Source organism: Anneissia japonica, unplaced genomic scaffold (genome assembly GCF_011630105.1).
Source record: "Anneissia japonica isolate Jap-2015-1 unplaced genomic scaffold, ASM1163010v1 scaffold324_len738069_cov173, whole genome shotgun sequence".
In the NCBI taxonomy this organism is placed as follows: domain Eukaryota; kingdom Metazoa; phylum Echinodermata; class Crinoidea; order Comatulida; family Comatulidae; genus Anneissia; species Anneissia japonica.
In genome coordinates this window covers 537,837-554,303 of record NW_022692196.1, presented here as the reverse complement: position 1 = coordinate 554,303, position 16,467 = coordinate 537,837, and the positions used below count along the sequence as shown (strand labels likewise).

At 33.8% G+C, this 16,467-nt stretch overlaps 2 protein-coding genes across 3 annotated transcripts; both read left to right on the top strand.

Moving 5' to 3' along the window:
- Positions 1-4,628: 4,628 nt before the first annotated feature.
- LOC117100201 lies at positions 4,629-8,550 on the top strand. The gene is made up of 6 exons (XM_033239795.1): positions 4,629-4,733; positions 5,575-5,913; positions 6,551-6,684; positions 7,344-7,464; positions 7,914-8,063; positions 8,392-8,550. Exons 1-6 carry the CDS (start codon positions 4,716-4,718, stop codon positions 8,548-8,550), a joined length of 921 nt encoding a protein of 306 aa, XP_033095686.1. The 5' UTR covers positions 4,629-4,715.
- Positions 8,269-11,759, top strand: LOC117100192. Of its 2 annotated transcripts, none has more exons than XM_033239787.1 (2): positions 8,269-9,759; positions 11,637-11,759. In XM_033239787.1, the coding sequence occupies exons 1-2, from the start codon at positions 9,307-9,309 to the stop codon at positions 11,637-11,639; spliced, it is 456 nt and encodes a 151-aa protein (XP_033095678.1). In that variant the 5' UTR covers positions 8,269-9,306; the 3' UTR covers positions 11,640-11,759. The 2 variants fall into 2 exon arrangements, with proteins under 2 accessions (XP_033095678.1, XP_033095677.1); XM_033239786.1 differs by lacking the exon at positions 11,637-11,759 and adding an exon at positions 10,942-11,235.
- The last annotated feature ends 4,708 nt before the right edge of the window (positions 11,760-16,467 follow it).

The following is a 16,467-nucleotide window of genomic DNA, read 5'->3' as shown; positions in this document are numbered from 1 at the left end:
GGTGTACAGACGGTGCGATTGTACTCCTCTAAATTGTATTAAGACATTGTACTGTAATTGTATTGTTGATATTAATTACCGGTAAGATTTTAAATGTATGAGAGTGACCCAAAGGTCCATTTTCTCATCTTAGCCCCAGCCATGGTGGGACTGACTTGGTATAGACTCTCACGCACCCCGCCACCGAAAAACACGGCTGATTGAATAATAGATCTTTTTCGTATAGGCGGCCGTTAAAGCCAATATTCTGTACTGCCTCAAGAGCTCTGGAGACACTCGGCTGGTTGATTAATAGATCTTTTATTTGTATGGGCGTTCGTTAGGGCCAATATACTCTACTGCCTCTATTATACTGCCCTCATCGGAGCTTTCAAGATTACGAGAACTTTTTTTCTAATTTCAGGCGTGTGATATGTTGTGTAGCTAATTTTGCAAAAGGTGTCTGATAAAAGAAATAACAAACAAAAAGAAATAAAAAAAAAAAAAAAAAAAAAAAAGGGAAAAAAAACCAAAAAAAAAAACCAAAAAAAAACGGTAGGCCTATCGGTTAATTAGAGGATACAGATTTTCCAATGTTTTTAAATATTGAGAAAAACTGTACCGTATCTCATCAACCGTTCCCGGGTTTTCCTCCCTTTTAGTGTCTTAGAAAATCATCAGTTGTACAACATATCGGACAAGTTTTTATTCCGGAACCTGATATTGAAGTACGGTAATATACGCAAATAATTGTTGTCATTTTCAAACAATCAACATTTTTTCATGGGGCCGGTAGAATTTCATAACAATGTTTTTTGGTAATGTATAAGAAAATATTTAATTGGTATGCACGGCCTCGTATCAGTAGTTCTATACTTGAAATTTTTTTACTAGATTGTGACTACAAACTTAACAGTACATTCTTCGAGACGAGTATGGGGATACCCCGTGTACTGGAACAGACAGCCCCTGTGGTGGACGACGAGAGTTGCTGGTACCGGGTTACCGGGTAGCACAGACACGAAGGGACCCTTAGGGGCGAAGAAAGTCATTGATCGAGTTCCTAGTCCACATATCAAGCGTCCTGAGCATCTTAAATTAGATGGATATGTGCGCTATATAAAACTACACTATTATTATTATTATTATTATTATTATTATTATTATTATTATTATTATTAACAAATAATTATTTACATTGCACTTTTCTCGATATAAATCAAAATCTTTAGTCTAATACACAGAGCATGACATGTTTTACGAATAATAACATCAGACAAATTATCATATAAAAAATAACTAAGATTTTAGTATTCCTAACTAAGTATTAGGAACTAAATGAAGTTTCTTGCCACAGTGAAAACCATTCGATAAAATTACTACGAGAACTAGGGAAAAAAACAATGCACGTAGGGCTACGCTTATGAGCATTATAAACATTAAACAGTTCTACAACTTCATTCTCCTTAAAACAGTACTCATTCCTAAATTTTTGTAAATGATAAAAAATCATGAGAAATATGTAAAGAGTTTTGTTATTTTAAAAAGTTAAAGATTAGGTCTACCTTAAACAAAGTTTCCATAGTTTCTGTTTGCCTCCAATCAGGGAAAAAATACGTAGCCTGTATATTATGGTTTTAGTTAATAAAACCAGATGTTGATGCGCCTAAAGATGTAAAGTTAATGATTTTGAGTGAAACAAATCCGAAGTTTATACCAAACGGTATGAAAGCCTCTATCGTCTCTTTGCGTTATCTATTAATATGACTATCATCATCTTCATTATCATCATCGGGGAAAAATTCTGATTCTTTTGATTTTTTTTTCCAAGATTGCATTCGCCGGATTTCAAATTTTATTGACGATGGCAAATATATGTAATTTACATGATGTATACCCAATCTGCCTATACATCAATTTGATGTATATAATCTGAATTTAAAGGGGAAAGTTTTAAATCCCATTTCTAATGACAGATATTATACTATAAAGGTTGCGGTCTACAAACCCTGAATATGGAAATCATAAAAATCCCATTGCAAAAGTTATCCGATATTATACGGTATAAACGGAATATTATTTAGTATAACACGTGACATTTATTATAATATTTTTATTTCAACGTTTTATTCCTTTCAGTATTTGACATTCCATAGTATTGTTATGCAATAGGAAGCGGCTTATCATTGATTGTTAACTTCACCACCAGACCATGGCACATTCACCGGTGTCCGATCTCGAACCATCAACGGGAATTTACGTAATATGTGTTAGTGTATGCAATTGTCTTTAAACAAGTTATTTATATTATATAAACGTTTATGTTTTTGAATAATTTAGCGAATTACAATGACCAAATTTTAGTCATTGCGATTTTTGTTTATAATTAAAAAAAATGTTACTCCCATCAAAAGCACATTATGCATGACGGTTGATTTAAACGAATTTTTAACCATACAAATTGCAATACAAACAGATATAAAATAATCCCATTACCAGACCTAGTTAATTACCGGTATATAATTATTCAGTGTGTTCAACGTCCAACTTATTATATTGTTAACAATATAAAATTTATAATAGGTTTATATATAAATAATATATATTAAAAGGCCAAATACTGGTAAACAACAATGATGTGCGAAACAATGTCTGGATCTCAGTAAAAATAGAGATACAAAATAAATAAGCTAAAACATGTTTTGCTTATCAATTTTATGGTAATTTAAGGTAATGTATAGAACCAGGGCTTTCGGGTAACACGTCTTTCCTCAGTGGCGAGGAACAATTACATACGTTGCCATGATGGATACATAACATTTTATTTAAGAGATATACGTAGAACGAATTATTATTATTATTGTTATTATTATTATTATTATTATTATTATTATTATATATGTATATATAATAAAATTTACTATATAACTTATATAATCATTCAAAATTATTAAATCATTTACTATATAACAATCTGTACAAGACAATTGTTCAATTATTTAAAATTATTAAGTCATTGATTTTTTTTTTATAAAACATTGAGAATATAGAACAGGCGACCCGAGATTAACATCATATCATGAACCATGTAAATTTTTGTTTTGTATGGATTAAAATGCGTTCTAAAACGTCTCAGAACCGCGTAAAATGTCCCAAAAAAGCTTAAACATACAGGCCATCAAGTGCAATGCGGTGACCATCTGGCGGCGTAAGCGGTATCTTTCAGCCTTGGATTTACTTCAGAGAGTACAAAATGATGGGAAAGATTAGTTGGATATTGTAGGTGTAACAGTAGTTCAAATCATTACCATCATCATCATCATCATCATCATCATCATCATCATCATCTTTATCATAATCATCGTATCATCGTCACCATCATCATCATTATTATCTCCGCCAGGAGGTTTCCAGCTGAGTAAGTTTGGTTGTGTGTGGTGGGGGAGGGGGGTGTATGTAAATAATAAAGTTATTTACACGTAGGCCTATGTCTCTTAAATAAAACGTTATGTTTCTATTATGTCAACGAATATAATTGTCAAATTTATCCTCGCCACTGAGGAAAGACTAGTGTTACCCAAAGCCCAGGTTCTATATAATAACTTCTATTACCTTAAACTTGATAAGCAAAACGTGTTTTAATTATTTAATTTATATCTCTATTTTTCTGATATCCAGACATTGTTTCCCACATCATTGTTGTTTACCAGTATTTGGCCTTAATTACTATATATTAATTTATATATATTATAAATTATATATTTCTAACAATATAAGAAGTGGACGTTGGACACACTGAATAATTACATAACTAACTAGGTGTGGTAATGTGATTATGTTTATGTCCGTTTGTATTGCAATATTTATTGTAAAAATTCGCTTGAATCAACCGACTTGCATGATTTGCTTTTTAATAGGAGTAACTATTTATCAAAATTGAAAAAAATATCACAATGACTATAATTTGTTCATTGTAATTCGTTAGATGTTTTAAAAACATAAACAGTTATATAATATAAAATATTTTGTTCAAAGATAATAGGTTAAATTGCAAACATTCGCACATATTACGTAAATATCTATTGATGGTTGATATATTGGGCACCGGCGAATGTGCCATGGTCTGGTGGTGACGATAACAATCAATGATAAGCCGCTTCCTTTTGCATAACAATACTATGGCATGTAAAATACTGAAGGGAATAAAACATTTAGAGATACAAATCTTATAATTAAATGTCACGTGTTATACTAAATAATATCCCGTTTATATAATATCGGATAACTTTTGCAATGGGATTTTTATAATTTCCATATTCAGGATTTGTAGACCGCAACCCTTATAAGTATAATATCTGTCATTTGTCACACTTTCCCCCTTGCTGTATAGGCAGATTCGGTATGAGCATAGAATTGCAGTATTTTTGCAATCGTCATTAAATTTTGAAATCCGGCGAATGTTATCTTGAAAAAACTCGAAAGAATCAAAATTTTCCCCCGTTTTCTATGTAATGGTATTAGAAATGATGATCGTGATGAAGATGATGATAGTCATATTAATAGATAAGATAAAGAGGTGACGACGGAGGCTTTTATACCGTATAGTATAAAGTTCGGATTTTTTCCACTCAAAATCATTAACTTTACATCTTTAGGCGCATCAACATCTGGTTTTACTAACTAAACCATAATATTCAGGCTACATATTTTTCCCCGATTGGAGGCAAACAGAAACTATGGAAACTTTGTTTAAGGTAGACTTAATCTGAATATCTGAATTTTTAAAATGATAAGCAAACTCTTTACATAGGCCTATTTCTTTCGATTTTTTGCATCTGCGCTTTTATTTAGGAATGAGTACTGTTTTCATAAGGAGAATGGAGTTGTAGAACTGTTTAATGTTTATAATGCTCATAAGCGTAGCCCTACGTGCATTGTTTTTTCCCCCTAGTTCTCGTAGTAATTTTATCGAATTGTTTTCCTGTGACAAACAACTTTATTTAGTTCCCAATACTACCTATCTTAGTTATTTATTATATAATAATTTGTCTGATTATACTAGGCCGCGCCTATCAATTATATATTTTCTCATACATCAACAGAATAACATTATTGTGATGAAATTGTACCATTTAAAAAAGTTGATTCTTTGAAGGTGTGACAAGAAGCTCCGGAGTAAAAACCTATTTGATATGTTGTACAACCTATCATTTTCTATTAAGTCACTAAAAGTTAGTTCCACAAAAAAAATTAGATTAGGTTAATTAGATATAGACTTTTGAATATTTAATAACATGGGGAAATGGGCGTAACGACCCCCTTTCAACCTTTCTCCGCTAGTTTTTAAATACAGTATTATAATTATTATTTTGTTTTAATCAAACAGACACCTTTTTGCAAAATTAGCTGCACAACATATCACACGTCTGATATTAGGTAAAGTGCTCTGTTTAAAAAATACAGTAAAACGATTTGTATATCCTTAAATTACGCTCAGATAGGTAAAATTGGTAAAGAATTCTTCAAGCTATTGCCCCATATTCTCAGCGAATGTTAATGCATATTGTTATAATCATTACGATCGTTCTATTGTAGAAAATGTTCTTACTGGTCCTTGTATGCAGTAGCAGTTACGTGGAGTCATCAGCGTCTTGTAATGCTGACTCTACAGCAGCAGCCAACTGGCAAAGTGGCAGCAGACTTTCCATTGCAGCCTTCCAGACAGGTAACGCCCATGCAAATCAACAACCACCTACCGGCAGTAGCGAATTACTGGGCAGAAAACGTCTGTGCCCCTACACTGAAAGCTATGATTATAATCCAGGTCGAATCCCGGTTACATTGAAACAAATCCACTGTAATTGTACAGAATGTAAAAAGATGAATGATGGATCAGAAGAGAGATTGGACCCCGCCACGTTCTCCTGTCATCAGGTAGGGTGAATATTGCATTAGATATGCGTATATACTGTAAGGTCTTCGTGGTCTAATGGTGAGATACTCGCCTTGATAGTGAGAGGTTGCAGGTTAGAATCCCACCAGACATTCTGCTTGTACAACTGAAAGTAAGGAAAATTTGAAGGGCTATGCTTGATACGATTATATTTATATGTATGTATGTTTGTAACAGTCCAATTCTTGTATTTTCTATCTGTGCAAAGAATGCTAGACAGCAATATATACAATTACCTGTATATAGGCTTAAATGAAATTAAATTCATGTTCTTTATACTGGGTAACGTACGCAATGGAAATCCACTGTTGTCCAACATGGCCCAAGTTTAATGAGGTTATGGGACTGAAGTGGTTGTGTTATGCGCATAACTTGTGAGTCTATGATGCGTTGACCATTCAAAGACAAGACAAAAATACCCTAGTCATTACTTTGCGGATATAAAGACGCACTGGTGCTAAATTTCATTTTTAATAGAGGTATAAATAGCCTAACATATGTTGGCATATTGATGGATATACAATGAAATTTGTTTTTAAATAAACACCACGGTTGATTGCATTCAATTAAAAAAAAAAGGAAAAAACCTTCACTTATTTTATACAATTTCGTTTTTAGGTCAAATATCCGGTTCCCGTTCTATATGAAAGAAATTGTACAAACGGAATGGTCGAGTACCAAGCCGCCAATGTGAGCGTCACAGTTGCCTGTGTCTGCAAGTCCGGTAGTAGCAGAAGCAGATCGACATGCTAGTTGGCTGGCTTTCTGCCAGTGGTTGCTCCAGGAATTTGCCGACAACTGGTCTGACGTGCCCGCCAGGGGGTCCAAACCAACGGGTCCCAGAATAAAAATCCCTAGTAGAGTTCTTGGGAATTTTTGATTAAATACAGTAGTTTAAATGATCGTAAGAAATAACGCATCACAGGCATTACTATTGGCATATAGATAGTACAATATTATTTCCGTCCCTTGTATTACGAGCACCGTACTCAAGGTAATGATGAAGAGGCACCATCTATCCTTATAATGGGTGACTTCAATGGTCGAATAGGCAATGCAATTATTGGTGGTGATACTATCTTAAACTCAAATGGAAACAAATTACTTGAATTTAGTGAAAACTCTGGTTTGACAATTTTAAATCGTACCATTTTTTGTGAAGGGAAAAAACATAGGTGAAAGGTGCCGCAAACTAGCACTGTCGATTATATGCCCTCTTTTAAATTCCTTATCAATCAAGTTGAGAAGCTAATATGTAGATGAATTGAAAGATTTTAGTGTCGGTAATGATCATAACATGATCGTTTTAACTCTAAATAATACTATCGTCATACCAGATCCATGTGAAAGGAAAATAGAATATAAACCTATAATTTGGAATGTAAATAATGACCATGATTTTTACTAAAAGCAGTGAGCTTCGAAAAGGCTTTGAAAATTGGGATGTTACCCAACTTGAAAATGTCAATGAAATTTGGAAATCATGGAAACCAATTGTTATTTTAGCTGCCGAAAGGAGGATTGGGAGAAGAGTAATTAACAAAAAACGTAAACCATGGTTTGAGAAATAGATTTATAATGCAATTAAGTGTAGGAAAATTGCTTCACGAATACACAGGAAGTATCTTAAAAGAAATGACAAAGACGAAGCAACTAGTGAATTTGTAAAAAAAAAAATTATCTGAATAAGCGTACATATGCTAAATCTTTAGTAATACCAAAAAAAAATAGTGAAAGAAGGGTTGATAAATCAATCATAATTGCAAATAAAGCTGGACCAAGTTGTAAGGATTTCTGGGAGACTCTTAGAGGTCAAAAACATAAAGATCAAGCTGTCAATTGTATAAAATCACCCTTGTCAAATGAAATTATTATCGAAAAAATAAACCTAATTAATCAGTAAAAAAAATATTGGGAAACAAAAAAAAAGGCATGTGAATATATCTGATTGCATATCATTTAATACCTCTATATTATTCAGAATATTCGTAATGATTTAAGTCTAACAGACACTACAACTGAGCCTACTGTTGGCATCGATCTTAACTTATTACAAGATATTGAATTAAGTAAAGATATTGTTTCACTTGCTCTGGCACAAGCCAAAAATAAAAAGGCGCCAGGCCAGGATGTATCACAAATAAACCTTTGAAGAATGGTGGCGATTATTTGGAGTTATCACTTTTTCATGTTTCAACAAATTATGCAGTTGAAGGAAATTCCAACTGAATGGAATAAATCTATTATTATTTCTATATTTAAAAAAGGCAGTAGATAAGATTTAGATAATTACAGAGGAATATCCTTGACCTCATGTGTATCTAGAATTTTGGCGCTGTGCAACACGGCGACAACGCTCGTCTGTTAGGTGTTTTAATTTTGGACTGAATTTCGTTGTGTTCGAATTTCTGAATTGTGAAAGTGATTTTTGTGGTTTATTCTTTATGATGTACTTGAAGGTTGTGGAATTTGTCTATCCTTTGATGCTGTTTTGGCTGTTTTTAAGGGCTGGTCTGTGTAAGCCAAGTAAGGGCATTGCTTACACGTCTTTTGAACTACATTCCATAGGCGAGAGGTCATCGGTGCGACTACCAGCACATGTGAACTTTACCACCTGAGATTCAGCGTCATAAGCCTAGGATTAGGAAGAGGGGTAAGGCTGGAGGAGTCAGAAAAAGACTTCAACGAAGGAAGTGTAAGCCATTTATACCATCTTTAGTACTTGGAAATGTTAGATCATTGAACAACAAAATCGATTTACTTAGAGCAAATGTGGAACACTTCAGTGATTTTAGAAATGTCAGTTTAATAGCATTCACCGAAACGCACCTGATTGATAAGCACAGTGACCAATACATCCAGGTAGTTGGATTTAAATCTGTTCGTGGAGATCGCACCCCTGATGCGAATAAAAATGGCGGTATAGGTCTTTGCCTCTATATTAATTAGAAGTACTGTCACCCAAATAATTCTACGCTCAAGCTCCACAAATGTACGCCATATTCTGAAGTACTGGTGGTTAGTATTCGACCCTATTACTTGCCGAGGGAATTCTCGCATGTCATTAATGTTTTTTTGGTATATATACCAGAAAAAAAGTTGCAATAAATGAGGTTGCTGAAATAATTCAGGACATTGAATGTTCGAATTCTGAAGCGTTAGTACTTATAAATGGCGACTTCAACAGGTGTAAACTCAAGAAAACAACGGTCACATATTATCAACATGTTACATGTAAAACAAGAGACAATACGATTCTTGATTTATGCTTTTCAAATGTGAAAGATGCCTATACTTCGTCGCCACACTCCGATCATAATTTGGTTTTACTTAGCCCTAGGTACCGTCCACTTATAAAAACATGCGAGCCAAAAATGATTAAAGTTCGCAAGTGGTCACCCGAAGCTGAAGAAGCCCTAGTAAGAGAGTTTGGAACAACCGATTGGAATATTTTTACTGATAAAGAAGATTTGAATGGTATCACAAACGCAGTGAGCGCCTACATAAACTTTTGTATTGAGAAATGCGTGCCAGTAAAAACAGTTAAAATTTATCCTAATAACAAATCTTGGATAACAAAAGCTGTCAAATTACTTTTGTGTGAGAAACGGCAAGCATTTAAGCTGGGTGATACCAATCGTATGAAAAGACTGACTAGTGAGATTAAATCTGAAATTAAGAAACAGAAGAATATATTTAAGAAAAAAGTCGAACAAAACTTTAAGTCAAACAATATGGAAAAGGTCTGGCAGGGTATGAAACTAATGAGTGGCTACACAAATGGTGGTAATATACCTACCCCAATTCCAAATGTAGCAGTGCAATATGTAAATGAGCTAAATGAATTTTATAATCGTTTTAATGGTTATGATTTTAAGGAAGAGAGGAGGTCCTTGTTGAACTCATGTCAGGTCACTGAAGAGGACCCTAAATTCATTGTTAGTATTTCTGATGTTCATAATGAATTCATGAAACTCAATCCATCGAAGGCTGCTGGTCCAGACCAGATCCCACCACGAGTATTTAAGGCCTCCTCTCCTCATCTTGATGGTATTTTTACTTTATATTTTTAATCTTTGTCTCTTAAATCATACATTCCCTGATCTCTGGAAAATTTCATGCATAATACCGGTACCAAAAAAACCAAAAATTACATGTATTAATGATCTAAGGCCCGTTGCGCTTACCTCTGTTGTTATGAAAACTTTGGAACGTATTATTTTAAGAATTATGGAACCCTATGTGGAAAAGGTTTTAGATCCATTGCAATTCGCTTATCGATCATCACGGAGTACCAGCGATGCTATACTCCATAAATTACACAGTCTATACTCACATCTTGATAATACAAATAAAGGCCATTCTGCACGTATCATGTATTTTGACTTTCAGTCGGCATTCAATATTATACAGCCCCATGTTCTTGCGAGAAAAATGTTGGATATGCAGTTCCCCCGTCCAATTGTACGTTTAATTTTAAATTTTATTTGTGATAGGAAACAATTTGTAAAAATAAATGAAGTTGAATCCGAAATTCTTACCTCTGATACGGGTGTCTCTCACGGTACAGTTAAAGCGCCTAAGTTATATTCATTGTGTACTGCTGAAAATAGATCATCTAGTGAGCTTTGCCCAGTTGTAAAATTCGCTGATGATACCAGCACAATCGGCCTCATTATCTCAGATAACGACACACATTATCGTAACGAAATAAAAAGGTTTGTTGAATTTTGCGACAATAATTACCTACAAATTAACACTACAAAAACAAAGGAGATGATTATTGACTTTAAAACCAAACATAAATTTCAATTTCAACCAATAACCATAAAAGGAGAAGAAATAGAAATAATTGATAATTATAAATATCTGGGCATTGTTTTTAACAATTGATTGAGCTGGAGTGACCATATTGACTTCCTGTGTAAAAAATTAAATCCTAGAATGTATTGTTTAAGAATTCTATTTAAATTTAATTTCAGTGAACCTATGTTGCTTTCTTTTTATAGATCTGTTGTTTGTAGTGTTTTGACATATTGCCTTGCTTGTTGGGCTGGTAATGCTGCCCGAGTGGATAAAGGACGTATTGACACTTTCATCCGTCAGGCTTGTAAAATGATTGGTCTACAGTTGCCCTCCATTATGGGGTGTATCAGAACACCTTCCATCGTATTGAGTTATATACCTCTCATCCACTCCATTATGCTATTATTAACCAACTTAATCCAAGTGGTAGAATGAGGCTACTCGGAGCAAAAACAAACCGTTATGCGAAGTCATTTATCCCCTCCGGCATCACCCAGTTCAACAAGGGGTTTAGAAGATAATTCATTATTAATATAATAATATCAATAATAATTTTAACTGTATTAATTACGATAATAATAATAATAATAATAATAATAATAATAATAATAATAATTATAATAATAATAATAATAATAATAATAATAATAATAATAATAATAATAATAATAATAATAATAATAATAATAAGAATAAAAATAATCATAAATATAATTCAATTTTTTATCGATGATAGTCATTGTATTTTACTTGTAAATTGTTATATTTTCTATAGTGACTGTTTTGTATGTTTTTATATTTGTTTTACATTTTTTAATATAAGAATTTCCCTTGTGGAACAATAAAGTTATCTTATCTTATCTTATCTTATCTTTCAATAAAATTATTGCTTTTTCAGTAAATAATTTTCTGGAAGAGGAAAATGTACTTTCGGAAGTGCAGTGAGGCTATCGGTCTCAGCATAGATGTGAGGACTATATTTCAACTTTAAAAATGATTGCTGCTTGCAGATTGACAGAGGATAAAACTATAAGGTCTTCCTGGATTTTCGAAAGGCATGATAGTGTATGGACAAACGGCTTATTGAAGGCAGTCTGGAATACCAGAATAAAAGGCAAAGCTTGGAGACTCATTGATAAATTGTATCAAAATGTTGAAGGCCAAGTACGGTTTGGGGATATTTCCACTGATTCATCTTTAATTGAAAAGGATGTCAAACATGGATGTACCCTATCTCCTACACTTTTTCGAATATTTATGAATGAACTCAGAAAGGTTTTTCAGTCAAACAATGTTGGGGTTAAAATCAACGGTCAATGGGCAGGTAGGCTTTTCTAGGCTGATGATATCGTCCTGATCGTCAATAGTGAACATGACCTTAAGAAAATGCTTCAAATAGCAGGAGATTTTTCTGATGATTGGAAAAATCAATTTTAATTACGAAAAATTGAAAAGTCATTATTTTTTTTTAAAGAATTAAAAAATTTAAACGAGGGTCTCTTGAAAATCATTATATTATCGAAACAAATAATTATCAATACCTTGGAGTCTATATTTCACGAAACTTACGGTATATAAACATATCATACACATATTGAATATGTCACTAAAAAAGGTAATAGGTTAGTCTCATATGTTAAATTCCTAATTGATAATTTCATCAAACATGAAACATGGCAAACTATTCTGGGTAGTGTCATTAAGAGCCACTGATTATTTTTACCTGGGACATTAGGATTTTTAAATGACCCTCAAATGCACACCAGCATTTGGATCGTCACTAAGATTTTTTCTTCAAGGTTGCTCACTTTCACGGAAGTTTCATTGAGATAGGTTGATTATTTTTTGAAATATCCCGTCTATGACATTTTCCTTTAAATGGTTCTCAAATCCACACCCTACTCCTTATGGTCACTAAAACTAATCACCTCATCCTAGGGTCATACCTAACATTCCCTGTATCTTCCATTTGGGATCTCTGTATTTACCTATATAGATAGGTTGCTTAAATAGAAGTGCTTTAAAAGTAAGTAGCAAGATCTTAAACCTAATGCGGGAATCAATGGGAAGTCAATGGAGTTCTCGCAGAACAGGGGTGATGTGAGATCGACGTTTTGTGAATGTTATAATTTGAGCAGCGTGGGCCCCACCAGGCCTTTGCCATGGAAATTGTCAGACCTCCCCTTCCCCGTTTGACCACCTTATCACCCCGTCGTTCAAATTCTGGCGTCGTCACTGATACTGCTTTGAAATTGTCAGCCCCCCCTCTGTCGGCATTTAAATACCTGTTTCCCCAAAGGCACTTTTCGAATAAGTTGAGGTTAGCTATTGTTGTTCCTGTGCATAAGAATAATTCCAAATCTGATTCCACTATGTAAAGACCTATTTCAATTCTCAATAACATTAGAAAAATAATGGAAGTATTGGTTAAGGGTCAGCTCCAGGACAACATGCACTGGAGGAGAAGAGGTTCGTATCATTGCAATTGAACAATAAGTTAGTCATCCGAGGACAGATTTGTTACAGTTTATAATAGGCACATTATACATGTTATTTCCTTGTTATTATTAGTAGGTTCTCTACTGTTCACCGTGTTCGTAAATAACATGTCAGATGAATGTGAGAATGAACTGTACCTTTAAGCAAAGGGGCGTATCAGAGGGGTGCGATGGGTGCGTAAGTAGCCTCTTTACCCCCAATATCGCGAAAGCTCCACGTTATTTAAGACAATCGGAAATGTATCGAATATAGAATTATTTTCTGTTCAGACCTGCCAACCCTTGGGTCATGAAAATCTGGAGATTTTTTTTAAGAATTTTAAAAAAATCTGGAGATTTACCAAAAAATCTGGCGGTTTCTAGAATTAACCAAAAGATGCAAGATACCAAAAAAGTCACGTCACTACAAAACATTGGAATTCGAATTGAAAATGACTACTTGTTTATTACACCGCGAAGCGATCAAATCAATCAAATTATGCATAAACCGGAGTATTTTGGGGGTGGGGGTGGCCTGTGAAATCGGGTGAAAATTACATTCGATCGGGAGAACTGGAGATTTGTTTAAATATCGGGTGACACCTGACAGGATCGGGTGAGTTGGCATGTCTGTCTTTTATAAATCCTATAATAAAGGAATCTTAAATCTTTACACTAATTTATCGGAACCACCTATACAACGCCCTCAGTACCAGAGGCTGTGATCCAACCGGCTCTCCTCTTTGACCCCGCCAAGTTCTAGGCAAAACCCCATACTTCACCATATGACCAATGACTCAACAATTCTGTATTCTGAGATCCCATCTAGTGGGAATGGCATAAAACAATCAGCCAGAAAAAACAAAGACATTCATCATCTTATGAAGATGAGCTGGAAAATAGAGGGTAACATACAGGTCATCGAAGTGCAATGCGGTGACCATCAGGCGTAAGCGGTATCCTTTTGCCCTAGATTTGTACTTCAGAGATTACAAACAAGATGGTAGGAAAGATCTGCTGGATAGTCTAGGAGTAAATGTCTTTGAAATCATTACCACCACCACCACCATTCTCATCATCATCGTCATCATCATTGTCATCATCGTCGTCATCGTCACCGCCCTACTTTTATTATGATCACAGGTTCGGTTGTGAAGTTTTTGTCTCTTCTATACACAATTATTTAACAACACATATGAATTATAGAAAAAAAACCAAAATATAATGTTAAAAAAATCTCTAATTCTTCTTTTCTTTTCTTTTTTTTTAATTTTTAATTTTTTAGCATTTCAACCTAAAGCGTAAATACCTAAAACAACAGAATGAATTACAAAATAAAAACACAAGCTGCCCTACATAAAATATGGGCCTACATCCGCTCTATGCTAAAATATATGCTCCGTAGAAAAAAATGATTTCTGTTACCTTGATCTTGTCCTATTTCTAAAAAAGAATCATTTTTTTTAGATCATTATGTGCCATTCCACTAAATTGAATGATCATCTAATTCTTAGTTTTTGTGTAATCCTGCTAACAGACAGACAGACAGACAGTCAGTCAGTTTAGGTAAGACTTTTTTATACCTTGTTTAACAAAAAAAAATGTGATTTTGAAGAAAAATAAAATCTTATTTTTGGAGAGTTAGCACACCTTCTGTAACGAAATATGGAAATCTGATTTCATTACGCCCTCTGATCCCCTGATATACATATTTCTTCCTTAATTATATAAATTTAAAGAACTTAGCAATCGCATTACTAAACGGTTCAGGCCCGTATCCAGAAGGGGTTTTTATGGTTGGGGAGAACCCCCTTTTCTAGCAAACCCCCCTCTTTTATGGCGAACCCTCCTCTTTAAATTTCCAAAATAAGTCCTCCAACCCAACTAATGCACTGCAGACCCATTATTTAGACCCATAAAGCACAAAAATCCTCTTGCTTTGGGGGTTTTGCCGACCCCACCGGGGCTTCGACTGTGGACCTCACGCCCAGAAAACCCTCCCCAACTTAGAAGGACCTGGCTACGGGCCTGCGGTTTAATTCATTAATAAAAGTTCTTTGAATAAATGCATTAATAACATTAATTTAAGTTGAGTATCACCTTACTTTATTTTCTTGGAGCAAAAACAATCAATTAATTATCAATGAAATTTTAGTTTTATTTTCTCCTCCGCCCATATAGCCAAACTTTTATTTATTTTCCGTTTTCCTCTGACGATAATTTTAAATATAAGTTCGCGAAATAAGACATAAAAAAGTCTTGCCTTATCTTGTGTGTGGATACAATAAAATCAGAAACACTTTTAATTCAAAGTTAATATAAACCTTTATTCAACAGGTTCAATGTCAACTGGATTTCAAAACAAAACTTTTAGAGAAATCCGCTAAAATCCACATACAACTGTGTACATTAACCGTTATGATATAATCATATACTGCTGTTACTATAAAAATAGTATCGTATTTTAATAAGTAAAATTGATTACATAATTGTCATTGTCATACTAATGGCTGAGTATCAGCTGAGTTTCTTAAACAAAGTTAGTTTTTTCAAGCTTACGAAAACAATAACAAATACGGTTACGTCATCAAACCTTTCGACAACCCTTACCCCCACAGTATATAAGTCACAACGTAGTTGATTGATGCCTTTTGCATAAGTAGAGGATCATATTCAGCTGGTACAACATATTGTCAAGAATGCTGTAGTCACGAATGACGATAATGATAATGACGTATTCGTATTCGTTATCGTATTTGTAAGGTTGCAAAATCTCTCAAATTTCTGATTTCTAAAATCTGATAAATCCACTACCACGTCATTTTAGTCACCTTAACAAGTTCGTAATTATATGTACATGTGATAATACCGCTCAGAAAATAAATATATTGCAATGAATTTAATTAGAAAAATCGGCGGGCCGTGCAGACACACGCAACTGGGATGTTCTCTGTGACCATTTCGTGCTCGATCATTCCGTTATTACAGTTGTTTCTCTCATATAGAACGGAAATCGGATGAGTAACCTAAAAAGCAAAATTGTATAATCAATTGGTGGTTTATTGTTTTCTTATCGGTTTTATTTTTACTTTACTTTGATTTATAAATAAAATCAAGTCGCATGAAATTCTTTTTATTTCAATAGGTGCGATCAACCCTAGTTTCGAATTAATTATATTCCATTAAAAATTTTCCAACGGATATTTCATTATAAAGTGATACAGCAATTTAAGGTCAAACACGATAATACCT